At 40.6% G+C, this 25,880-nt stretch overlaps 2 protein-coding genes across 5 annotated transcripts in view; one reads left to right on the top strand and one right to left on the bottom strand.

Annotated features, from left to right (window-relative positions):
- Positions 1-561: 561 nt before the first annotated feature.
- Positions 562-21,972, bottom strand: QTRT2 (queuine tRNA-ribosyltransferase accessory subunit 2). 3 transcript variants are annotated; one of them, XM_036445469.2, is made up of 10 exons: positions 21,840-21,972; positions 20,177-20,396; positions 19,186-19,241; positions 17,148-17,224; positions 14,742-14,954; positions 10,352-10,551; positions 7,915-8,066; positions 5,382-5,499; positions 2,068-3,231; positions 562-1,826 (listed from the first exon to the last, which is right to left on the bottom strand). In XM_036445469.2, the coding sequence occupies exons 2-9, from the start codon at positions 20,374-20,376 to the stop codon at positions 2,970-2,972; spliced, it is 1,278 nt and encodes a 425-aa protein (XP_036301362.1). In that variant the 5' UTR covers positions 20,377-20,396; positions 21,840-21,972; the 3' UTR covers positions 562-1,826; positions 2,068-2,969. The 3 variants fall into 3 exon arrangements, with proteins under 3 accessions (XP_036301362.1, XP_045439935.1, XP_036301363.1); XM_045583979.1 differs by lacking the exon at positions 21,840-21,972 and adding an exon at positions 21,550-21,696; XM_036445470.2 differs by lacking the exon at positions 21,840-21,972 and having other exon boundaries at positions 20,114-20,231.
- Positions 21,973-22,112: 140 nt separating this feature from the next.
- CCDC191 (coiled-coil domain containing 191) overlaps positions 22,113-25,880 on the top strand; it is a 77,113-nt gene continuing 73,345 nt past the window's right edge. Inside the window, exons 1-2 of one of the 2 annotated variants that reach the window (XM_036445467.2) lie at positions 22,113-22,359; positions 24,619-24,657. In XM_036445467.2, the coding sequence (XP_036301360.1) occupies positions 22,270-22,359; positions 24,619-24,657 (129 nt within the window). In that variant the 5' untranslated portion in view covers positions 22,113-22,269. Of the gene's footprint in view, positions 22,360-24,618; positions 24,658-25,880 lie in introns of those variants that run through there. The other variant, XM_036445468.1, reaches the window with a different exon arrangement.

Genomic DNA, 25,880 nt, shown 5'->3' on the forward strand with positions numbered 1-25,880 from the left:
TAAGTGATAGCGTGGTACTGTAGCTACACATGGCAGTGCCAGCTATTCCGTTACAGGAGGAGAGGGCCGAGCGCCAGCAAAGCTCCAGAAGTACCTATACCCCAAGACAGCAGCCCCTCTATTCAGTCCTTGCTTCTCTTAATCCTTTCACCCAGGAGCAAGTCACAAGCAAGCAGCTATTTAGTGCAATGGGAACTGTGGAGTTTTAGTCAGAGGAGCCAAAGTCTAACCTGGGAGCTCCCTTAAGCAAACTACTCAACCTTCCAGAAGTTCCTGGTAGGCCCTCACTCACCCTTCCTGAAACTCAGAAACAGGAATAAGAATATCAACACCTCACAGCCTTGCTCTACAGGTCAATGAGATATGTATGGAAAGCATGCACTGAGGTGCCTGGCACATTAAAAATGCTCCGAAGACTGTAGTTATTATTTTCATCATGTGCTAAGCATGTCCTTAAAGTCCCCTAATTAATGTAATTTAAAGAGACAGAAGCATCCCTGACTCCCTGGATTCTGCATTTAGTGTAAGCGCACTTAAAACAATGACTACAGATGGAATAAATGTAGAAAAATCTTTTTTTATTGGAAACTATTTCTGGTACCATGGGAATTTAATGTTTTGTTTTGTAACTAGTAAATTCACTACTAGTTACAGGAAATAAGACAGTATATTTTTGCTAAAAATGTTTATTGTCCATTAACTTTAATAGATTTACATTAAAGAAACATTTTTTTCAAATATGCTAATAAGAAAAAGACCCAGGGAAAAAAAAAAGGATAATATTGGGCAGAAATTTCAGTGTTTTAAACATAAAACTTATACATTTTATACAAATTCTGGGATATTTATTAATAGTCCTCCAACAATGGATTTGGCATTGAACAGGAATATAAACATGTGAACAAGTCCCATCCAATATATTTCAAAACAATCAGATCCTTTAGCACAGAGATTCTTTCATAAATACTTGTACCATTCATGGAGGAGAGAGGTCATAGAAATGCCCATGAATTACAAAACAGAATTATTCCCATCTAATAAAGGTAAAACATATAGATGGGCATCCAATACATAAAAATGTAGTAACCACATAATTTTTTAAATGCTTAGTAACACCCACTAAAATGAACAAACAACAAAATACAGCACAATAATATAAAACAAATGTATTTCACACTACTATAAATAAAACAAAGGCCTCTTTTTGGTTCCGTTGTTGTTTTGACAAAAACTAGGCATACAAATGTCTGTCTGTGTGTGTATATATATATATTTTTTTTTTTTAAATTTTTAATTAATTTTTAGGGAGAAGGAGAATGAGAGAGGAAGAGAGACATCGATGTAAGAGCAAAACATTGAACAGATGCTTTCGTGCATATACCACACCAGGGACTGATCCCACAACCCAGGCATATACCCTGATTGAGAATCAGACCAGCAACTTTTCGGTGAATGGGACAATGCCCAACCAACTGTGCCACACCAGACAGGGCTGTATAGGTATGTTCTTATAGAAAACTTCATAAATATAGAAAAACACACAAAAAAATACAAATCACTCGTCACAACCATCTACACAAATGTCACTCCTTTGGGAAGAGCAAAAAAACCTTACAGATTTAGAGATGATCCAGGAAGGTCTTTCCAGCCTCAGAATCTGCCAATGCCAATTCACCAACCACTTCAACATCCACAGGCCAAGCCTCTTTATAGACTCTGAAATGTCTTTACTATTGCCTAACTCCTGGCACTGCTGCATTTTCATCAGGCCAATGGTGATCAATAAGCAAGAACTATAAGTAAGGCTATGACTCTGATCTAAAACTCTTGTTTCTGCCGAAACCGGTTTGGCTCAGTGGATAGAGCGTCGGCCTGCGGACTCAAGGGACCCGGGTTTGATTCCGGACAAGGGCATGTACTCTGACTGCGGGCACATCCCCAGTAGGGGGTGTGCAAGAGGCGGCTGGTCGATGTTTCTCTCTCGTCAATGTTTCTGACTTTCTATCCCTCTCCCTTCCTCTCTGTAAAAGATCAATAAAATATATTTAAAAAATAAATAAATAAAACTCTTGTTTCCCAAATATTAGAGTTAGATGGAATCTAAGAAGTTCATTTAGTCCTATCCACGTGCCTGTCCCCATTTACTCAGGAGGAAACAGGCATGAAGAGGTAGGTGAGAAGCACTGAAACCCAATCCTCTTAACTGCCAGTCCAAAGCTCTATCCAAGTGAATATGATGGAGGAATCTTCCCAAGTGACGAGTCTACAGTTACTATGTGGTCAGACTATTATTGAACCAAAAGGGCAGACTATCGTGCACCTGCACAACCAGACGCAGCTAGGGAAGCTCCCAGTTAGCTCCAGGGAGACAAGTCACAAAGAGACCATCTGGCCAAATGAAGGAGTGTGCAGTGGGGCAATCGATCAGAGGAGCAATGTGTGAGCCCCACGTTCCACGGAGATGTGCGCCTGGTTAAATCGAAAGAGCCACTACTGGCTGACTATACTGCTGGAGCAGCTCGGAAGGCAGAAGTACCCAAAAGAGGCCCCTGAGCACATGGAATTAAAGAAAATGCCTGAATGAAGCAGATTCCTTCTCCAGTCAATAGGATGAGTCCACAAGGCCGTGCTACTCATGACCAACAATCTCCCTTTAAGCTCAATCCACTCAGTGTACCCTCAGAATCTCATCACTGCCACTTCAAAGCTGTCTCTTCACATCTGAAGCTTTTGACTAAACAAACCTCTACTGACTAAAAGAGTTAGCACTGAAATATCAATTTCGATATTTTCGATATTTTTGTTAGATTCTTTCTGATCAATCCAGGTCACTTAAGTTTTTAGAAAAAAGCTCTTCAGCCTCCTGTGGGCAGCGTTTGGTACAGACGGACCGTATTCTCAAATATAAATGATGAAAGCTAAGATCGTGTCTTGTTCTCCGCTTCCCACATGACACTGGTGGTACCAGTTTAACGTGAAGTCAAACCTGTGTGCCAGGCTCCAGATGCTTGCCTGCGGATGAGCTCCTTCAGCTGTGGCAGCCTGTCATTCTTCAGTGCTTCCCGGACAGAGTGGAAAAATCCAAAGTAGTGTTCAAAGTTGTGTATCATAAGCAGGACCCCGGCCAGCAGTTCATTGGTCACCAGCAGGTGGTGAATGTAAGCACGAGTGTGGTTTTTACAGCAGTAACAGGAGCACCCTCTCACCAATGGGTCAAAGTCCTCCTGGTACCTGAGAAAGGAAGTTAGAATGACATTCCAGAAAGTGAGGAATATAAGAACTCTACAACCTAGGCTACCTATTCTGCTGGTGCATAACTAATATGGTTAATAACATCACTGCCACATGTAAATAACATCACTGCCACATGTAAATAACATCACTGCCACATGTACTGCTGGGCGCCTGCGTAAGAAGGCAATGTGGCCCAAGTCAACAGAACACAATGAGCCAGGGACTCGGCAGTCCTCAGCTGGCTGTAACCTCCTAGCCTGAGGCTGACAGGGGAGCAGCAAAGAGAGCCCTGTGGTCGCTCCCTCAGGCTGAGCACTGTCGGTCACACTGTAATATTAGGAATGCTGTTCTGATGAACGCACTTTCTCCTTTGACCACCAGAACTAGTATCAGAAGACACGGTGCGACCTTTTACTTGCATAGCGTTTTGCAGTTTACAAACCACTTTTATATATACTATCTCTTTAATCTCATCAACCACCTTTGGAGACAGGCACTTCTGTTGTCATTTTATTGATGAGGACCCCTAAGGGGGTTATGAGGAAGGGCTCTGACGCTACAATGCCTGGGTCTGATTCCTTGGATCAGAGCTTACTTGGGCAAGTCACTTAGCCTCCCTCTGTTTTTGTTTCCTCATCTGTAATGGTAAGAGTGCCTACCTTACAGAGTTGTTCCACAGAGTAATGAGTTGATATGGGAAAAGGCTCGGACACTGCTGAGCACACACTAAGCACTGTGTTATCTTTTATCAGCTGTTAAAACGAAGTCAAATGACCTGGCCAGTGTCACACAGGCATGAGCAGTGCTAGGATCCCAACTCCCAAGTCTCCTTAACTTCAAATCTAATGCTGACAATAAGAAAACTCCCATTGCCAGCTAAATCTATAACATACAGAGAATTTTAGTAGTAACCATTTATATTACCATAACATTTAAAAAGTAGAAGTGAAACTCCTTGGGCATTTTTTAAGATGTTAAATGTGGTAAACATCATTATTTCATACCTACAATCAAGAAACCCCTAGAGCACATGTGTCAAACACAAGGCCCGTGGGCCAAATCCATCCCGCCAGGCCTTGCAATGTGGCCCGCACCGCGCTGTCATCACTGCACTCCGCTGCGTTTCCATCACAATGACAGTTTATGACTGTTCAGTAAACCATTCGGCCCGCGATTTAGGCTGGATTTTAGATTTTGGCCCCTTCTCTGATTGAGTTCGACACCCCTACCCTAGAGAATAGATGAAAACTACGATTTTCATATTCTTTCATAAATTTCCAAATCTGTACTATTACTAGACAGGCATTACCAAGTCTGAGTCCCTAGAATGTCTCTTCACATAAGACCAAAAACACCAAGCACTAAAGTATACCAAACTCACAGATAAACCACTCACTGGTTCACTGATTGTTACAACTTTCAATGAAATACATACAAAGTTGCAAGATATCCTAATTCATTCCTTATAGAGGCAAATGTTTTCTTTAGGATTTATAATCTGTATATAATAACCAAGATGACTTAAGTGCCTTAAAATTTTTTTTTAAATGTTGTATTTTATCTTGAAATCCTTATTTTGTTCTGTCATTATTTAAAGTAATTGGAAGGCCGAAACCGGTTTGGCTCAGTGGATGGAGTGTCGGCCTGTGGACTGAAAGGTCCCGGGTTCGATTCCAGTCAAGGGCATGTACCGTGGTTGTGGGCACATCCCCAGTAGGGATTGTGCAGAAGGCAGCTGATCGATGTTTCTCTCTCATCGATGTTTCTAGCTCTCTATCCCTCTCCTTTCCTCTCTCTACAGATATTTTTAAAAAATCAATAAAAAAATATATTAAAAATAAATAATAGGAAAAATAAAGTAAATGGAAGGAGTAAAAAATAGCAAATAATGGGTTTGGTCTAACCTTTATAAAAGCTCTCCTAAAACAATAGTTATCTAGCCTCAGTTTTCTGTTAAGACAAAATACACCAATTCATTTGCAGAAAAAGGAATTTCTGAAACTGAATTTGAGAAGGCCTAACTAATACTCAACTATAAATATTTTATAAAAATATAAACTGAAAAGGGAACAGTAATGTAAACTTTTAAAACAGACTGAAATTTAAGTCAGAAATCATAATCTAAACTAAAAAAAAAAAGTCCTTACTTTTTTTCCTTCAGATTAATTTCAAATGATGTCACTTCTTGGTTGTCACTGGCTGTTTTCATTTTCTTTGACTGATCCACATATTGTTTTTCTTCCTGAGTCCCATTTTGTTGTAATACTGAAGGAGAAATCAACAAAAAATCTTGAATGAAAGTCAGATACAGAGTGGCCTTTGGGAGTATCTTATTTTAGTTGCTATTTCATGCCCTTAGACCCTGTAATTCTACTCCTGGATCATTATCTTAAGGAAATGACATAAGAAAAATAGCAATATGGCCCTCGCTGGTTTGGCTCAGTGGATAGAGTGTCAGCCTGCAGACTGAAGAGTCCTGGGTTCACTTCCGGTTGCAGGCTTGATCCCTGGCCCTGGTTGTTGTGCAAGCAGGAGGCAACCAATCAATGTCCCTCTCATCACTGATGTCTCTTTCTCTCTCTCCTTCCCTCCCCCTTCCTCTCTGAAAGCAATAAAAATATATTTAAAAAGAAAAATAGCAATATATACAAGATGATCACAGACCCATTATCTCTAAGTCTATAATATAAAAATTGGGAGATTTAACAGTGCCTAAACAAATTATGATTACAAGTACATAATATACTCTTACTGTCAAGAAATTATTTTTAAAAACTAGTTACTGTGTTTATGTGAATAAATGTGTTGAAGTTATATCGTATTTTAATGCACATGCAAACTAACTGGGCTTTATAACTGCTATGTTCCAAATAGATTGAAAGGAGACCATGGTTTAAATTTGTGTACACTGAATGGAGACTCCAGTCCTTCAGGGAACTCAGCTTATCCAGAATTAAATGGGGACTTGAATTGTTCCCCTGAACTCTTTGCTTTAAGAAAAAAACATCCCTGGAATAACAAGAGGAGCACCAGTTCCCAAGCACAGAGCCAGCTGCCTTAAACAGGAGCAAATAGATGAGTATTTCTGGGAACAAGTAATAACAATCTCAGGGTTGGCCCAAGGAGAACGGGCAGATGGTCCCAGGAAGGTAATTTGGTCCAAGTTAAAGGAAAAGGAAAAGGAAAAGCATTGAGCACAGGGCTATATTTTGCTGCCATGAATCTGCGTGGTGACACGGGAACCCACAAAAGCCTGGCTTTTGGGAAATCCTTCTCACTGAGGGAATTGTCTTCTACATTAGACAACTTATCCCTTTGTAATTTTCACTTTGTAATTGGCAAAGGACTATAATTTACTACACACACACAAGTGTGATTAATAATACTTTAATAAGAATGTTCAAATAGTTTCAATTTCCCTAATCATAAATAAAAATCTTTCTCTGGCCAAAGAGGAATAATATCATGTTCTATTTCAATTTTGCATATACGTGGTAAAAAATGACTAATAACTACCTGGTGGAAATAATTAAGCTTGTAAATAAAGTCATGAACATTTATAAAGTGTTTATGGTACACTTATCCACATACATTATATTCTGATCTGTCTAAAAGACAGTAAAATTGACTTCGTGTGTGTGTGTGTGTGTGTGTGTGTGTGTGTGTCTGTAGATATATATCAATACACACACACATATACATATACATATATATATATATATATATACATATGAATTTGACCAACATGATTTGTTTTGTTTTCAGAGTAATTCCAATTAGATTAATGTTTAAGTGCTTTATAGAAGTGTAACATCTTCTGAATGAAATTTTGATAACTTATGGGGAGTAAAATGAACCTTTTAAATAAAGTCTCTAGCCCTCGTCAAACTTAAGGTTGGCAGTGACAAAGGAAGAGTTCAAAGGACAGCAGGACAGCAAAGGACTGCATACCTCGGGAGGCCCAAGGGAACACTGGGCATGCAACATTCTCCAGAAAAATCAGGCAGGTGCTTCAAGGGCACCCAGCCCAAAGTCAGCGTCCCAATTCCTTTACTACTGCCAGTCAAATGACAGAATCAGAACCTGATATTCTTGATTTCTGAATAACTAAACAGTAAAATAAAATGGCAGAGTTTCAAAACAATAATCGCAGAGGAAAACAGCTCTCACATCTCAGTGTGCACACAAAGGCAAAAAAGCAAAAGAAACGCTAGGATCAGGTGGTGAGACTCTCTGTATTTAAATAGCAAAGGATTTGCAAAAAGCAGACAAGAACTCCTTTGTGAAAAACAAATTAACTTTTACCAAGCAGTTCAAAGGTTTTCTTTTCTTAGATTTTCATCGCTATTCACTCTGAATGGTCTTTTAATAGAAGAGACTGTTAATAGAAGAGGTTTTGTGTGTGTGTGTGTGTTTTGTTGTTTGTTTTGTTGTTGTTGTTGTTTTGCTTCTGCTAACTCCAAAATTACTTCCTAATATTGATGAGCTACGTGTATAGTATTAAGTACCTGGGTTGTGTGGACCAACATGCCAGAGCACACAGATAGGAAACAAAGATGGAGTTTTACAAAAGGTTGGCTTTATAATATGCACATATTTCTGTTTGGAATCACAAGCCAAAACTGATAGGAAACAGAAGAAACTTAAGGATAACATTTAGATTAATTTCAAAAGACCTACATGTCTGCTCAGGATTCGGGTGGTAATCAAAGCTGAAAGTCAGGGCACCTCCCCGCTCTGTCACTTGATAAGGGAAAAAACTCTCAAATAAGTCCACTCCTCTTTCAATACACTCGAGCACCTCATCTGGCTGGCTAACGCCACAGATGAGCCTGTGAAAATAAGAACACTGACCTGAGGACAATGCCAGGACTCAATGAGGACATTAAAATAATAATGAAAACTATCAGTCATAGTTAGCATGGCAGGCAACAAATAATAAGATGTGGTAGAGAGAACCTTTAGTTGAGAGGCAGAGAGCTGGGCTAGGATCCCAGCTCTGCTATTAATTTACTTGCTGTGTTCTTTGGGAAAGCTTCTTAACCTCTCTGAGTTTTTGTTTTCTCATTTTAAAAATAAGAGCATTAATACATACCTCACTAATGAAATGTTTGAAAAAGCACATAATGTAGTTTCTGTCCCCAAAGAGAAACTCAATAAAGGTTAGTTTTCTTTCTCCTCTTATCTGTTCTAAACAACCTCCCTAATCTTAGACTGAACTTTATAGCCTACCTATCCTCATGAAATTTTTTTTAAGAGTGCAAAGCTGTATGCTTTTGTTCCCCCTCAAATACTTCTATATTTTAACTGTATGTTGCCTATAATTCATTTTTATAATTGATTCCAGAAAGACATTTTTATCTACTGTATTCTTCACAGATTCATTTAGAAGCAACTCTTGCTCTCAGAATTTCAACTATGCCCATAGAATCTAGGAATCTAACTGGCTTTATTTATGCTTCTTTATATTTTCACCATGAATAAAACGTCTGCCTGGTGGGATGAGGTGGTAATTTTAGAGGTACTGGGCAAGGCATTCTGAGAATATTAATACTCAACCAAGGTTTTACCATTAAAACAACACTGGAAGATGCTAGATCAGGGCTGGTTGGCTGCAGTTTTTTAGTTTATTTTTCTACCCATAGTTCCTTTTATGAACTGGCAGAGAAAAACTTACAGACTCTCTGAATTCTAAAAGAAGTCCAAAAAAGGCTTATGTAATATTAAAAAACCAGAACCCTTAAATATACACTGGTTTTTCTGACTACAGTTTCCCTCAAGTAACGTAATGTCTTAGACCTCCTCTCTCCAACTGAAGCTGGAATTTCTACACACTTACAGAAAGAAAAACAATCCCGGCTTTCAAATCCAGCAACAGACATCTGTGAGCACTTAACTAAGAGAAGTCCAGAAAAAGACTAGAAATACTAACGCTAAATTGCAGTTTGTGCCAGAATGGACTAGGAGGGGGAGCAATGAACACAGACTAGGGGTTAAAATCGGGGCAAATGCTGCCTGGTGTGATGAAAAGATATCATTCTGGCCAGTGTTTACACAGGCGTGTATGTGGAAAAAGCCATCAAGCTCTATGTAAGACTCATACACTTTACTGCAAGTTATAACTGTTTTTTAAAAAGTAGTAAAATTGCATGTAAGATACTAGCTTATACAGTCTATACATGGGCATACTAAACAGCCCGAGGGATATACAGCAGCATGCCATAATCAGACCTCTCATGATATTTATAGGAAAAAGCATAAACATTCACACCCAAGTGGGAAAAAGACTCTTCTTTAAAAAAATGGGGGTAGTCTAATAAGACATCAGCTGCACTCAGAAACTTGGGATTTTTAGCTTTGAATTATGTAAATCATCTCTTCTCACCAGCATACAGTAAAACCTGGGATTTATGGAAAGAACCATAGTGTTGCCAGCCCCCTCAATTTCAAAATATGATACCACTGCCTCAAACCTACAAAGTTCTTATTAGTAGTGCCTATCTTCATTCTGCTGGCAGCACAGGTCCATCCTCAGCTCTCCGAGGAAGGCCAGAGTCGCCACAGCTCATTCCTGCCCCTGGAAACCATGTTATAATGCCTAAGGAACAGAGCTTATATTTGGCACAAGAATGAGAAGAAACAGTATGACACCTGTCCTCACTTAGAATGAGCATCAAATAAATTCATTCATATGGCAACTGTCCTCTGGTCTACATCCTGAACCAACCAATAGGACAGCCTCGATAAAAATTCCCCCTACGGTCAGCCTCAGAAGACTCAGCCAAGAAAGGACATCATCAAAACATCGAAAGAGCCCTAACCGGTTTGGCTCAGTGGATAGAGCGTTCGCCTGTGGACTGAAGAGTCCCAGGTTCGATTCCAATCAAAGGCATGTGCCTTAGTTGCGGGCACATCCCCAGTAGGGGGTATGCAGAAGGCAGCTGATAGATATTTCTAACTCTCTACCCCTCTCCCTGCCTCTCTGTAAAATCAATAAAATATATATTTTTAAAAACATCCAAAGAGAAGCCCATGTATAGACTGCACAATACTCAACCCCCAGCACTCCTGTTCTGCCGCCCATGAGGGTTAGCCAGCATCGTCACTCAGCACTAACCTCGGTTTGTCTTCCGGCAGCTCCGCGGTAACTGCCGACAGCAAGTTCAGTCTGGCGTCCAGAGTTGCTGGGTTCCCTTGAAAGCCATCTAGAAGGAAGCCACCTACGGGCCGCTTGGCTGTCTCTCGTGCTGACCTCAGCCTCTCTTCCATCACATCTCCACCTTCGATCACTCCAATGATCGTACTTTTCTGAAGGACCTAAGGTAAAAAAGGATTGAACAATTTTTACCGTTTCCAGGAGTGAAGACCTTCGTCTAAAGGAACCTTACAAAGAAGCCTAATGGACAGACAAGATCTCAGTGGGGAGCATGCAGGGAATGGTGCTGCCTCTGCCCTGAGAACTTCTAGGGCTCTAAAGAGTGTAATTTGAAAGCCACAGCCAAGTATGAAGACTGTGTGGAGAAACTTAAGCAATCTACATATGCAGCCATACTTTAGCTTAGGTTAAATTAAATGCCTGCTGAGCAGGTACAAGAGGAAAAAGATCCTAAAGGGATAGTTTCAATTTTTTTTTTTTTAGTTTCAATATGTTTAAATGACTATCCAGGCCTGCTTGAGGTGCCCACCAAGTCATTATTAATCAGAGTCAACTTTAGGAACTTCTAAACTATTTGGTTGGGACAATGGACTATACATTTGGAAAACAAAAACAAAAAACAAAGAAATCCTACTGCACACCATCATTAAAAATAAAGCTAAACATAAAAATATAGTTATACAAGTATTAGAATATATTAAATATTTTCTTTAATCTTGGTCTGCCTGCGTAAGCAACCTAAAGCTTACAGTAAAAGGCTGACATATTTCAGTACAAAAGCATTAAAACTTCTCTATCAACAAGGGCAAAGAAAAACGTATTCTTTGGAGGAATTAGGTAAATATCTACACCACAGAAAAAACTCCAAAAATCCTCTAAGGAAATGACAACCCTACTGAAATCTAGACAGATATGTAAATATGAACTTCCGAAAAAGAAAAGTAAATGCCCTGTACACATATGGAGAGCTCACTAAACCTCACAGTGAGGAAATGCAAACTGGAAACAATTAGGTACCATTTTTGTCCATCACACTGACAAAAAAGCTCAAAGATAACGACACAGTGAAAGTGAAAAATGTACTTATATACCCCAATAACTAGAAAGTAAAAATTAGTCCAGCCTCATGGGAGGGCATGTATGCAACATGTATCACAATGTCTGTGGTTTCATCTTCATATCCTAAAATTTCACTTCTACAAATTTCTACTACAAATATATTCATGAGGAAAGTTTCAAGATATTGTTAAAAGCAAGGAACAAGGAAATTTCTGAACATATGATTGTATTCATGTTACAAAAACCACACATATATGTAATGATTATGTTTATGTAACTGTAAATGTAAGCTTTGCAAGGAAATGCCCAAGTCAACATTGGCTCTCTGGTAGAAGAGAGGGGTGGGAGGGAGCCTGGGAGGCTGTGAAGAGGGAATTTTGCTTCTTAGTTTAAACAGGAGGGGCATCATCAGACTATTCCTCCGGAAAGAACACTTTGGATATTGTGTGGAGAGTGAATTAAGAGGGAGTATGGCTAAAGGATGGGGCAGGAGCCAATATGATACTCCAGGTAAAAGTCCAAGGGGACCTGGACTAAGGGGGGTGAAGAGATGTGGCTCTGAAATCTCATCAGGCGGTACAATCAACAACTGATTAGCTGTCCAAGAAGAGGACGAGGACAGTGTCGGATGACTCCTGCCTCCTTTTTGGAAGTTCAGCGAGATGCTGAGAAGAGCAGACTGATAATCCTAAAAAAAAAAAAAAAAATATCGAGGCTGAGACAAGATGAACATCCACATTTGTGTATTCTGAGTTTGAGGTATCAGTGGGACATATACATTTAGCCACTGCACAGGCTAAATGTAAGATACACAAATTTTAGTGCCCAGGCTAGAATGGTGGACACTTGGCACTGGGCTGCCACTCCCAACTCCGGCTTCCACAGCAGACATGGCTAACAGACCACTCTCTTCCTGCTCATCCCAGGCACAGCTCCAAGCACCTTGGCATGAAACCTGTTTGCCATCTCTGGGCCTAGGGAATGTATGAAGAAAAGAAGTCCAACGACAGAACCTTGGGAAGCTTCAACACTCACGGGCACTCAGAATAAGAGGATGCAGTGAATGAGAGGGGAAGGAATCATTGGAAAAGGAAAAGCTGTATGCAGACATACAAAGCAGACAGTGACACAGGCTTGCTTCTTTACGTGACTGACACAGCCCTATCTGAGAAATTCCCTTTCATGGGTATAAAAAGCAGGGTCATCTATAATTATTGTCTAAAACGGAACACGTTAAACAGTAAAAGAGGCACCATAAATAATCTTATCAAGACAATAGCATAAACATAAGTACAGAGAGGAATCCCAGCATTTGACCGACATATGGAAATAGTATGACATGGTGAAGCTGACTATAACAAAGAAGAAAGACTTGAGGCACATCTGGCCTGTCATACTCTGTCCACTTTTCTCAAACATTGCTCATTTTACAAGGATAATTACTGGCTCAAAACAATGGCTAGTGAGCAACACTAGCAATTCAGACTCATAGCAGTGTCCCAGGCTGAACTCCTATTATAGATACTGGGAGTTCTATTCTGAATGACAACTAAGTTTCCTCTAATTATTTTGTGTATACTAACTGTATTAGTCAAATTACATTTTTGTGGGTAAACTCAAAATGATAACGTTCCTCAAACTGAAGCACCTGCCATAGTGGGTACTGATCGGTGCTCAGGATGGCCACCTAAATCATCAGACCCTGACTGTCCCCTCTGGTCACTATCTCCTGAACTCCTGCCTCCTCTGCGTTCTCCTAGGGCAGTGATTGGCAAACCGCGGCTCGAGAGCCACATACGGCTCTTTGGCCCCTTAAGTGTGGTCTTCCACAAAATACCACATGCGGGTGCGCGTGTACAGGCGATTGAAACTTCGTGGCCCATGAGCAGAAGTCAGTTTTCGGCCTGGATGAGTCTACTTTGAAGAAGTGGCATTAGAACACTCAAGGGGCCAAAGAGCCACATGTGTCTTGCGAGCCGCGGTTTGCCGACCACTGTCCTAGGGAGCACATCCTTTCTGAACGTCCCTATCTCTGCTATCGGGAGCCTTTATCTGCTGCTACAGCTTCTTCCCCAGCCATCACAACCTTTCACCATCAGTATTTACGGAGGGTGTCAGGAATTTTGTTTCATGATGAAGATACAAAAATAATACACAGAATGAGCTGAAGGAGTCAAAGTTAATAAAGACAAACACGTAATAGTAAATCATTGCAGTACAATATGATTGGGCCTATAATATAGCTACATACAAATTAAAGGAGTGGCAAAGAGTGAACAGAACTGAGTCAGGGCCAGTTTCTTGGAATGAAAACAATGGAATAAATGAGCTGGAGCTGGGAGCAAGAGAAATATGGCTGAGAATAAGAAAAAAGCAGCAGACCAGAAGGAAGTCTGCCTGCAGGCACAGCCGTGAGACAGGATAATGCCTCAGGGAACTGCAGGTGCCAGCCACAGCAGAAAGCAGGCCGTAGGGAGTAGAGAGGGGTGGAGAAGCAGGCGAGGCCAGGCTTCTGCAAGCCGTTCACGCCATGTAAGAAGTGAAGTGGAGAACCTCAAGTTCTTTTAGGAAAGTGATAACCAGTTAACGTTTGTGCTTTACGAAGATCTCTCGAATGGCAGGGCTGAAGATGGATTGGATGGAATGGAGAATAGAGGCAGAAAGAACAATTAAATGATAAGTGCTTACATAAGAAAATCAGAAGTTATGAGGCCTTAAGATGGTGATAAGAGTGATGAGGGGTCAGATTCTAGGTATATTTAGGGAGATGAATCAAAGGGGAGTGAATATTGGAGATTAAATTGGATATTGAAAGGAGTCTTGAAAAGACTCAACTTACTTGTCGGCTGCCAAAAACTGAAGAAGAGTATTGACGGAGAGCAAAAGGAAGATGAGATTTGAAGAGAAAAGATACGAAGTTTCTTCTGTGAGTTTAAGATGTACATGAGAAATATTCTAGTGATAGAACCCACCTAAAGCCCTTTAGTTATGTGATCCTGAAACTAAGCAGTGTGATCTTGATTGTACTTAGTATTTTAAAACTATTAGCAGTAAGAAAAAACTAAGGGGAGACTGCCTAATGATAACACATACAGGGGTATGTAAAAAGAACCTTCAGACAAAATCCTAGAGAGCAATTATAATTAATGGGTCAGGAAAAAAAAAGAACAGGAGAGCATACAAGAGACCAAGAAGCAAGGAGCAGAGAAGTAGGAAGAACAGACAAGGTGGTATCATGCAATGTCAATTAGCAAGAGTTTCAAAGAAAGAGCAGTGAGATGCACAGCTTTACCTCTGACTCTTCCTGCAGCCGCAGACAATGATCCAGGAATAGCAGCGATCGGTCAACAGACTTCCTGGCTCTTTTTATGGAACTTGCTTCCGCACAAGATGCTTCTCCATCTGAGAGACACTGGAACCAGTCTGGCTGAAGGGCCTGCTGAATTGCCATAAACTTGGAAGCAGTCATTTCCACTCGTCCTCCAACACCCCACACAGACACAGACTGCCAATGAATAGACGATGGGGAATTAGCAAGAGTGAAATGCAAATAATAAAATGCTAAAGAAATTCTGAATTTAATTCTTCTTTACAAATAGAGATGATAGCAATTCAACATCCTAGCATGGTGAATAAAAGAGGGTTCCTATACTATACTCCAAGTCTTTAAGAACCTTGTTGCTCACAGAGAATCCTTCAAGGGCCATACAAACCAACATCTGAGCTTGCCCCTAAGAATTCTGTTACACTTTCCTAAATGCCCAGTCTTCCAGTCTCCTCCACCCCACTTTACCCATGCAGATCCTGAATGCACGGCAGACTTTGATTCTATCTTTAATCACATCGCTCCTTCTGACTGAAGTACCCTTTCCCTACCCTTCAAGATAGAGTTCAAATGTCACCTACACTAATGTGTCCCCCAAACTTCCCTGGCATGATCAAGTGCCTCACCCATGTTATTCCAGAAATGTGTGCTTACTTCTTCTATAGAAATGATAGCCCTTAGCACACCACTGTATATTTGACTAGAGTATCCCAATTCATGTTGTGCCTCAAAAGCAGTCTAGTGCCTTACACATCATTAAGCAATTACCAAGTTGAGTTACATACAGAATTATGTGCTAACAGGCGTCTTCAAACTACGGCCCGCGGGCCACATGCGGCCCGCAGAGGAGTCTGATCCGGCCCGCCAGGTTTTTTGGGCAGTGAGCGCAGCTGAGGTGTTACAATAGGAATTAGTAGTTCATATAGTCCGGCCCTCCAGCTCTCTGAGGGACCGTGATCTGGCCCCCACTTTAAAAAGTTTGAAGACGCCTGTGCTAAGACATAAATCCCATAGTACACGAGAACCTCTATATGTTCCTTTGGTTACTTCTCCTATAGCACCTCTCTTCTCAGAAAAGACTAACAAAGACATAGATAGGGAAGCAACATGCATGCTTTATTTTGGCATTTAAATGAATCCTCTCTCCCTCACAAATAGGGCAGATAACTGACATCAAAATATTTTCTTTTGAATATAAATTACAAAGTAAAAAGAAGTGTAAAGCAGAAGAGTAATTTAAAATAGTAATCTTAGTAAAATTAATATATTGTTGACTGACTACGTAAGTTATTAATACGTAAGTTTCACTGACTCAAGATGATAGTTTTTTAGGTCCTTTAGTCAAAAAAAGTTGTTTAAAAAAAAAAATCCCAAAAAAGTTAAGCAAACCATATGTGCTTAAATTCCATATGCTACCCTGAATTTTCATAAGAAAAAAAAATGGAATTTCAATGAAAAAAGACCCAAAAAAACAAATCAAATTAAAAAAAATCTCTGTAGTTCTTCACCTTTTTGCACAATCTCAATTGCTACAATTATCTGAAAAAAAGCTTATATTAGCTATTTTCACTTAATTTTAGATTTGTATACTTTAAAGCTGGTTATTAAAACTGGTCCCATATAAAGAAAAACTATATTACATAAATTCTTCTACTGAAATACACTGAGTGGCCAGATTGGGTGCAGGGAAAGGGCTTACATTTATAAAGTAATAGAATATACAGGGTGGGCAAAGGAGGTTTGCACTTATTCATATGAAAAAATATATGAGTAAGTAATAATACAAGAATAAACTGTGTTTCACATACGTACAACTGTGAACCTCCTTTTGCCTACCCTGTACTGAAACCTTGCCACAACGATGTCCTCAAGGACAATGCAATGGGGCCATGTCTCAGGAGAAAACTTTTAATAAAGTCCTTTTCATATTCCTCTTCACTAGCAAAAAAGTGGACCAGCTTTTTCAAATTCTGTTCTAAAAACACACAGTATTACACTGAGGTTCTACTATATATAGTTGGACATGTGATAACACTTATCAGCAACTTTCCGCACTCCTCCCGAAGTTGGAAAAACTGCAAATAAAGCATGGTATCAAAAGACTACTGTTTTCTACCATCATAGCGATTTCTTCTTTTGGAATGTATTATACTTAACCCTTTTCCAGCCCCAAGTTTTTGCAACAATGAGAAAGCTGAGGATACCTTAACCCCATCCTCAGTCAGATCTCCTTTAACTCCTGTATATCACTCATAAAAATAAAGAGAAGGCGGGAATAGGCCAACATCGCAGGCAGTTTGATCCTAGTATTTGAGGGACACAGGAGACTGACTTCCTGGGACAAAGTTGCAGCCTTGGAGGAAAGTTGTATACCTTGTTTGTTACATAACCAGCTGGGCAGGGGCTGACTGGATCGTGCAGGGAGCAGTACAAAAGTGATTCTGGCATGCCTGTATAAACATAAATAAGAACCCTTGAAAGCACTTATATCAACAATTATACTGTGTTGTACCAGAATAGCTTTATGATGTATACTGCTGGATAAAGCAACACTGAATCCAATAAATGGCTCATATATGCACTTAGAACTGTAGGAGGCCTGACAACAAATGAAAAATACTTTGAAACCTGCAGTCTAAAAGAATTAACTGCAAAGGTTCATTTCTAATGACACAGTGCATTGCTACAAAGGGAAGGTATATTATAAAGGATGAGATACAATGAAAGTGTTTAATGACATGATGACCCAACTCGATTTGCTTTGAAGACAAATTTAGTATCAACTATGTTCAGTGTAGGTACTATGAGAGATGAACTAGCTCCGGGAAAGATGAAATAATCTAATCAAAAGATAATCTCATTAACAATAAAGCCATCCCACATCATGAGTCCCTAGAGGCAAAATTAAAAGCTATAGGACAGAGCAAATGAATCTCATTTTCAGTAAGTTTCACTGACTCAAGATGATAGTTTCTTAGGTTCTTTAGTCAAAAAAAAAAGTTTTTGAAGAAAAAAAAAAAGTTAAGCAAACCATATGTGCTTAAATTCCATATGCTACCCTGAATTTTCATAAGGAAAAAAAAAATGGAATTTCAATGAAAAAAGACCCAAAAATTAAAGCAAATTAAAAAAAAAAATCTCTGCAGTTCTTCACCTTTTTCCACAATCTCAATTGCTACAATTATCTGTAGAAAGCTTATATTAGTTATTCTCACTTAATTTTAGACTTGTATACTTTAAAGCTGGCTATTAAAACTGGTCTCATATCAAGAGAAACTATATTACATAAATTCCGCTACTGAAATACACTGAGTGGCCAAATTATCATGATCTCTGAATGTATAATAATCTGACCACTCAGTGTATATCCTATATAATAAAAGGCTAATAAGCAATTTGTCCCCTCCACCAGGAGTTCGACCAGCAGGCAGGCCAGCCAACTGCCCATGTCCCCTCCTCCAGGCCAAGCTGGCCGGACCTCACCCATGCACGAATTCCTGCACTGGGCCTGTAATACACACACACACACACACACACACACACACACAGAGTGGCCAAATTATGCATTCAGAGATCATAATAATCTGGCTACTCAATGTATAGGGCCTTGAGACAAGTCATCATGCAGTTTCTCTCACAAGCAGACAACTGAATAACCAATGGAAACAGGATTTTCATTCACTTAGGTGAGCCTTAGAGATTGGAAAAAGCTTCAGGAGAAAATAGTCTGCAAGAATTTATTCTCCAACTATCACTACTAAGCTTTTCTTATAAATAAATGGACACATACATCGGCATTTAAAATCCTAGTTCTGGAACAAAAGAAAACACTAACATATCAGAATGCAGTAGTACATAAACTCTTTGTCTTCTGCCTTATGTTTTAGATTCAAACATGACAAAACTACTTTGGATCTTAGGGAGTTTCCATGCAGTTTCTCACTTCTAGGTCTTTGCTTTATGCCTGGAATACTACACACCTGTCTACTATCACCCCCTCCTGGCCTGGCTAACTCCTACTCTTCCTTGATCCAGCTAAGGTGCCCCTCATCTTCTCTCTAAAAAATTATTTCTTTACTCTGACCTCCTTCCACATGCACCCTTCAGCAGGTTATGTGCTTCTCCCTCTGGCTCTCATGATACATGTACATATCCCTATTCCTGCAAATGCAATCACCACTCTACTGAAATTACCTGTTTATCTTTATCCCAACCAGGTTCTGGGTCCCATGAGGGCAACAATTGTTCCCTAGTCATCTTTGAATCCCCAATGTTTCTCAGATGCTCAATAAATGTTTACTAAATTAATGAACAAGCAAATATATGAATGAAAGATCAAAGAATAAACAGCACCTCCAAACTCCAAATTAATACATCATAAGGCACACACAAATAACTTAATTAATTTTACCTATAAACTTTCCAACTCCTTCCTTATATTCTGTCAAGACTTCGTGATATTCTGCCCTGTAGGTAAAACAGACAAATACATAACATAATAATGAATCATTCCACAGACACTCTATACAACAACTGAAGTCCTCTTCTCACCCAAACCTGCTATGTTACAGTAAATGTAGTCTTGAATAACAAATACACCATTACTCAGGAATCCCAACTCACCAGGCTAGATGCATTAGCCAGAGTAAAGGTTTTCAATCTGCAAATAGTTCTGTGAGAAGAGAAACTGGCAAACTTCAACTGCTCCAGAATATCTTGGTTTCTTCTTTCCCATCCCCTTCCAAATCAGTTTGTAATTAATACAACTAGAGGCCCAGTGCACGAATTCCAGCAGAGGTGGGGTCCGGCCAGTCCGTCCCAATAGGGGCTGATGGGGGGGGGGGGGAGGCAGGAAGGGGGAAGAGGAGTTGCTGCATGCAGTTGGGGGAAGAGGGGCGGCCTCCCGCCCTCTGGTAGAACTCCCCTTGGAGGGGACAATTTTCATATTAGCCTTTTATTATATAGGATACTGCAGAGTCATTTCATCTAGAGCAGATTGATCAATTAAGGATAAGGTCAATATGCACAATACACAAAATGGCCTAACTCCATTAGCTCTGTTTCCATAAGTAGCACATGCAAGTACATGTGCAGAGACAGAGAGATCTCTGAGGCTGACGCATAAAGGCAGCGCCTACCCTGTCACCCCCAGGAGCAGTGGCAACAAGGAACCTTGAGTTCAGAGGAAAAATGAAGCAGCTTTAACATGGAGGTCTGACCCTGCCGTCCAGATTAGGGCCAGATGAGGTATAACATTTGATATATTTCTTCTGATTTCATTCTAAAAAAATCTACAAATTTTACACATATAAGCAAGCAAGTCTTTTGCTTTGCTGTACCTGGTTAAGGTAACTAAGCTGCTGCCAAAGTTGAAACTTGGACCGGTTCGGTCCACTACTTACAGCGATGACAGTGTGAGCTGAGCCATGGCAGGAACCCCGTGGATACTACGCAGCGTGTGATGGGTCAGGTGTGGGGCAGAGCCAGTCTTGGTGTATAGTAGGCAGCCTGGAATGTCCATAGTGTGGTCCCCTGTTTTGCCTAGGTTTTTTATTTTTCCTAGGCGACAGCCATTAACGACCTTGGTAAGACTCAGCTTCATCCTGAGGGCTTCTCCAGGTCCTGATTAGAAAAGATCATTAAATTCAGAAGTTTTATGACATCTAAAAGCAAAACATTTTGCAAAGATAACAACCTACAAAAAAATTAATTATAGCATATTTATACTACTTCTAGTCTAGGATTTTTTTTTTTATATATCCAGGAACAGGGGAATGGGAAAAGTCCCAGAGTAATATGATGGCATCAACCCCATTTCAGTTACTGAATTTTTGTCTGACCTGATAAAATCCGAACAAATGGAAGGACGAAAGTGAAGACTAATCATAGAAATAATGCTATGAAGCCAACGCTCACTCTCAGGCTTGCAACATATAGAGAAAAATCGTGCTGCTTAGGAAATACTGATTATTTTACATATGGGAAAACTGAGGCTAATAAAGTCACCATTTTGGAAGTGTCAAAGCCAGGACTTAAATCATAGAAGTCTGACTGTGGAGGTTGTACTCCTACAGGCTGGTAGTCCATGAACATGTGCAATGTTTATTTATGTTACTCCAATGCAAAGATATAATTTTAAACCCATATATTCCATTTTGCTCCATTTATTTGTCTCATTTATTTATACATTCATTGGTTGAGTCTTGTATGTACCCTGACCTGGACCGAACCCTCAACCTTGGGTATCAGGTCCACGCTCTAACCAACTTAACTACCCGCCTGAGCTTCCCACCAGGGCCTATGTAACACAATGTAATCAACCATCGCTATTCAGACGGACACTGAAGACGGAGCGGGTCCTAAGATCACTGCAAAATTCTGAGGGCACAGCTTCCCTGATCTCATTTTCACCAATCTCAAGTCTAGTTTAGTCTACGTTTCCTGGAAGAGTTCTACACATATACACTGACTTTTATTTTATTTATTTATTTATTTAATCGTTACCAGACTCCAATGATTTAAGTACTATAGCCCCCATTTTGCCGAGGGGTCCGAGAGTTATTAAGCAAATTGCTTGAGGTCAAACAGCCACAAAGTAGCTGGTCCAAAGCTCCCGCTCTAAACATCTGCCCTGCCTTAGGAACCCCCTGTGCTCCAGAGTGGACTGTCCACGGAAACACCCATGCTAGGTCAGTAAGAACGGATGTATCGTCAGTCCAGGAGCTACCGCCAGCCCTCGCGGAGCGCTAGGCTCAGCGATACGGGATCACCTCACCCTCTGCAGCATCCTGGGCAGCCCGGAGGGCAGGGGAGCTTTCGGCTGACAACTTGACCCTTCAGCAGAGGCCAGTTGAAAGCAAGTCCCTTTTACTCAGAGATGCGGTGAGAGCGCACACGGTTTGGGAAAATCCGGACCCGGAAGCCATCAGGAGAGACCCAGGGAAAGAAAGGGGATTTGTGGTGGGGAGTATAAGTTAGTGCAACACAACCAGGAAGTGCCTGGGCGCGGCGCAACTCATTCACCCGTAGTAGTCCCCATCCCATCTGGGAAGAGGGGGCACTCACCTGCAAACCTCCCAACTTTTTTTTTTTTTTTTTTTTTTTTTTTTTTGGTCTGGGGACCCCTCAGGCTTCCCGCAGCTTGCTCCCACGTGTCCCGCTCGCAGAATCTTTGACCTCCTAACCTAAACCACCGCCTCTGACGCAGAGCCAATCAGGGCGCATTACGTCATCAGAGGGCGCCAGGAAAAGGCAAAAGTAATCTCCCAGCGAACTCGAGCGGAAGCCAGCGCCTCTGCCTGCGTTCGTTGCCACGGGTAACCGAGCTAACGCGCTCCGCCCGCGCAAAGCTTTCTGGGAGTGGTGGTTCGCCGGCGCCCCATACCTGCCTTCCTTGCGGGCAGAGGAACTACATTTCCCAGGGAGCTGCGGTAGCGAAGTGGGCAGAGAAGCGGCCGTTTCAGCTTCGGCCAAGGTCCCGACCTGAACCTGGAAAATGCTGCTGGCGCCCCAGGAAGGGTCTTCCTCAAGGAAGAGGACGGGGCTGAGTCGCTGGAAACAATTAACGAGGAAACTGAATCCCAAGGTGATCCATCCCAGTCGGGAGTTGCGGTGCGCGGGGACCGGCTCCCAGGCCAGCCGCGTCCCCGCGTGTGCTCCCTCCGCTTTCCACCCAATGCATCCTTATCCGGCCCGCCCCTGCCTGTACGGCCCTGCAGCCTGCATTGCCCTGGTGAAGGGGCCCTAGGAGCCCTGGGGTCTGGGTTCCTCGCGGCTCTGGTGGGCAGCATCATGAAGAACTTTCCATCTAACAGCTTTTTACAAACCGGAGAGTCTGGTAGTGCTCGTCCGGTTGACGAGAATTCAGAAACTTTTGCTTCCTACTTACTACCACCCCACAATTTTAGAGAAATCCCCTCACGTTCATTTTTATTTTTATTTTTTTTATTTTGCAAATCAGGGAATTGATCTTTATTGGAAGGGGGAGATCTTCACTTTAAGTGCTCGGCCTGATATACAAAATACATAAAATTAATTCATAAATGCAAGTGGGTACTGACTATATAAATACTTGATTCTAAATTTCTGAATTCAGCAATCATTTTTAAGATAGACCCTCTTTGTATTTGTTCCCTCATTTGGTGAATTGGCATCTCATGGAACACTAACCCCATTTTAAACTTGTAAATGACATGTGCAAAGTCAGTCACAGGAGGTGTGCTTTCCACAGACTACCTTTTTAACAGTCACAAAAATAAATGCCTTAAATGGAGGTGAGAGTACCAAAATGGAGCTGGCTTCTCAGCTTTCAGCTCCAGAGCAGTTTTCACCAGCTGTTTTCACCCTTAAGTTATACTTTCTTAAAAATCTAATCTTTAGACATGTGGCCTTTCTGAGGGCCCTAGGCATTGTGCTTACAGTTTATTCTAAATATACCAGCTAAATAACACACTGGATATATTTCACTTGGTGAGTACCTTGTCCCAGATACTGGAGGGTGCAGATTGGGACATTAGAGAGTTGGAAACACAGTCTGCAACTATTGTAATGTACCAGTTCTATTGGATCCAAAATAGGTTATAGATATAGATTTGATGATGAAAAGTAAAAATTTGGGACAATTTCTTAGGACTACAAAGGAAGGATTTTTTCTGCTAGTGCTCATTGTTACTGCCTAGACTAGAGGATGAAATGGTAAAATCACATGAACTCCTCAAAATTCAATTGCGTTTTAATAGAATCAGCGCTTTGTTGCAATAAAATTATTCAGCAGCACAGCTGCATTAATAATTTCTCTGTAAGGCACTTTGAAGGTGAACTGTTATGTAAGTGAAAGTATATCTTTTCCTCCATATTTATATAGCCCCTTATTTATTTAAAAATCCACCTAGATTATTAGCAAAGCAAATACCTCTATTCATTAAGTGACTATTTGGGGGAATTCTCCAACTCTTGAATGTTACAGAGAGTGAAGAAAGGAGGTGCATGACTTGTCTGATTAATATGTAACTGACCTTGGAAGAAATTTATGTGATTTCTACTTCATTTTCTGCTCTGTAAAACAGTAGAAGATTGATTATCCCTCACTGCACCTCCCTCCCCCAGTTCTTACTGGACCAAACAATACGTAAGATAAGAAGGCTTCATGCCCTTACCGATTTGGCTCAGTGTATAGAGCATTGGCCTGTGGACTAAAGGGCCCTGGGTTCAACTCCAGTCGAGGGCATGTACCTAGATTGCAGGCTCCTCCCTGGCCCAGGGCCCATGCAAGAGGCAATCAATCGATGTGTTTTTCTCACATTAATCTCTCTGTCTTTCCATCTCTCTTCCTGTCTATAAAAATCAACAGAAAATTATCCTCCTGTGAGGATTAAAGGGGGGCGGGAAAGGAAGCCTCGTGCCATATGCTACTCCTGAAAAAGGGAGCCTAAGGAGAAGAGCAAACACTTCTCTAAGCAGAATTGGTTCTGTGACACTTCAATAAATCTGGTAATCTGTGTTTGGGTTTTTATAAGGAATGTAATACCTAGCATTCCCTATCTTCGCTCTTAACCCAGGATAGCTTGAAAATACTTGTTCTTGGGCCCTACCGCAGACCAAGTTAAGTCAGAATCTGGTGGGCCTCAGCAGGAGATAAAAAACATTCAGAAGATGTCCCAGAAAAGGCTCCATGTTTCTTCTTCCTATCATCCTTCTGGGTGCTTTTGTTGCTAAAGATTCTAATGAAACATTTGGGGAAAGAATAAAGGACACTTTAGTGTATGTTAGTCAGAAGGATAGATTAAAATGGCAAAGTTGATAATGATATTGCTATGTATTAATATCCTGTATATATTCTCCACAGCCTGCTTTTGACCCTGACGATGTGGGACACTGGATTGAGGTAATGTTATTGCACAAATTAAGATAGAAAGTTGAGAGTCAGGTATAATCAGATGGAAAAGAAATAGGTCTCCATTTTGCACATATGTTGTTTTTGCTCCCACTTGACTATAGATGTTGCCCCAGTTCTTTAGGCCAGGAGAGGAGAGGAGAAGCCTTAGGGGAGACCTCCCTCAGATCTTTGAAAAGACTACTGTAGTTACATTAACCTCCGGGACCCATGCACTAGGTAAAAGCTATGTGTGCATCACAAGTAAGAATCTCCTAATGACTATAGCAATCCAAAAATGGAGTGGCATTTTTTATAAGTGTTTTCTATCACAGGAGTTTTCAAGTGGATTCTAAATGGACACTTAATGTTAACGACTAATGAAAAATATGTTTGATTCAGTGAAGGGATGGAGGGGATTGGATTAGATAACTTCTGAGACGTGATATGTACATATTTTTTTAATCCAACTACCATTTAAGTTGAAAATGCCATTAAACCACTTAAGGTGAATGCCTCTGAGTATCAATTTGGCAACTTGCCATACTCAGTTCATTTGTGCACCATATGATTTAAAATCCTGTAGCTTTTCCTGGGAAAATATTCTTCTACCTGGTAGTATTTTGAAGAGTTATTACTTATCTGAATTGATAGAAATTATGAGCGTCAGGCCAAATGGAACTTAGGTCAGATATCATTGTTCACCATTTATTCATCCACCCAGTATTTATTAAGTGCCTACCAAGTGCTAGCCCTCCATTTGGGACACTAGAAATAATATAGTACACAGGGCAGGTGCAGGGTCTGCCTTCCCAGAATTGATAGTGAGGGATAAATAAAGCTGTTGGGAGAATTACAGGTGTAATGGGAGCACGTGGTGAGGGGTTGCTAATATCGGTGGAGCCATTTTCCTCTTTCGTGTAATTGTTAGCCAGCTTGACTCGGTTAGATATTTATCATTCCTCTAAAATTTCTGCAGTAGCTCTTTTCCCATTACGTCCTCAAATCTCCCATCTTGAAAAAAAATTAGTCAGTCCTCATTTGATTAGATTTTATTATTCCTTTAAAACTTCTGCAATAGCTTTTTCCATTATGTCCTCAAATCTCCTATCTTGAAAAAACAACAACGTAAGTCCTCATATGACCCCTCATCCATTCTGATTGCCATACAGTTTCTTTCTTGTTTTTTTTTGTCTTGTTTATCTAACCTCTTTGGATATGTAGCCTGGACTTCT

This window comes from Pipistrellus kuhlii, unplaced genomic scaffold (assembly GCF_014108245.1).
Source record: "Pipistrellus kuhlii isolate mPipKuh1 unplaced genomic scaffold, mPipKuh1.p scaffold_m20_p_2, whole genome shotgun sequence".
Classification (NCBI taxonomy): domain Eukaryota; kingdom Metazoa; phylum Chordata; class Mammalia; order Chiroptera; family Vespertilionidae; genus Pipistrellus; species Pipistrellus kuhlii.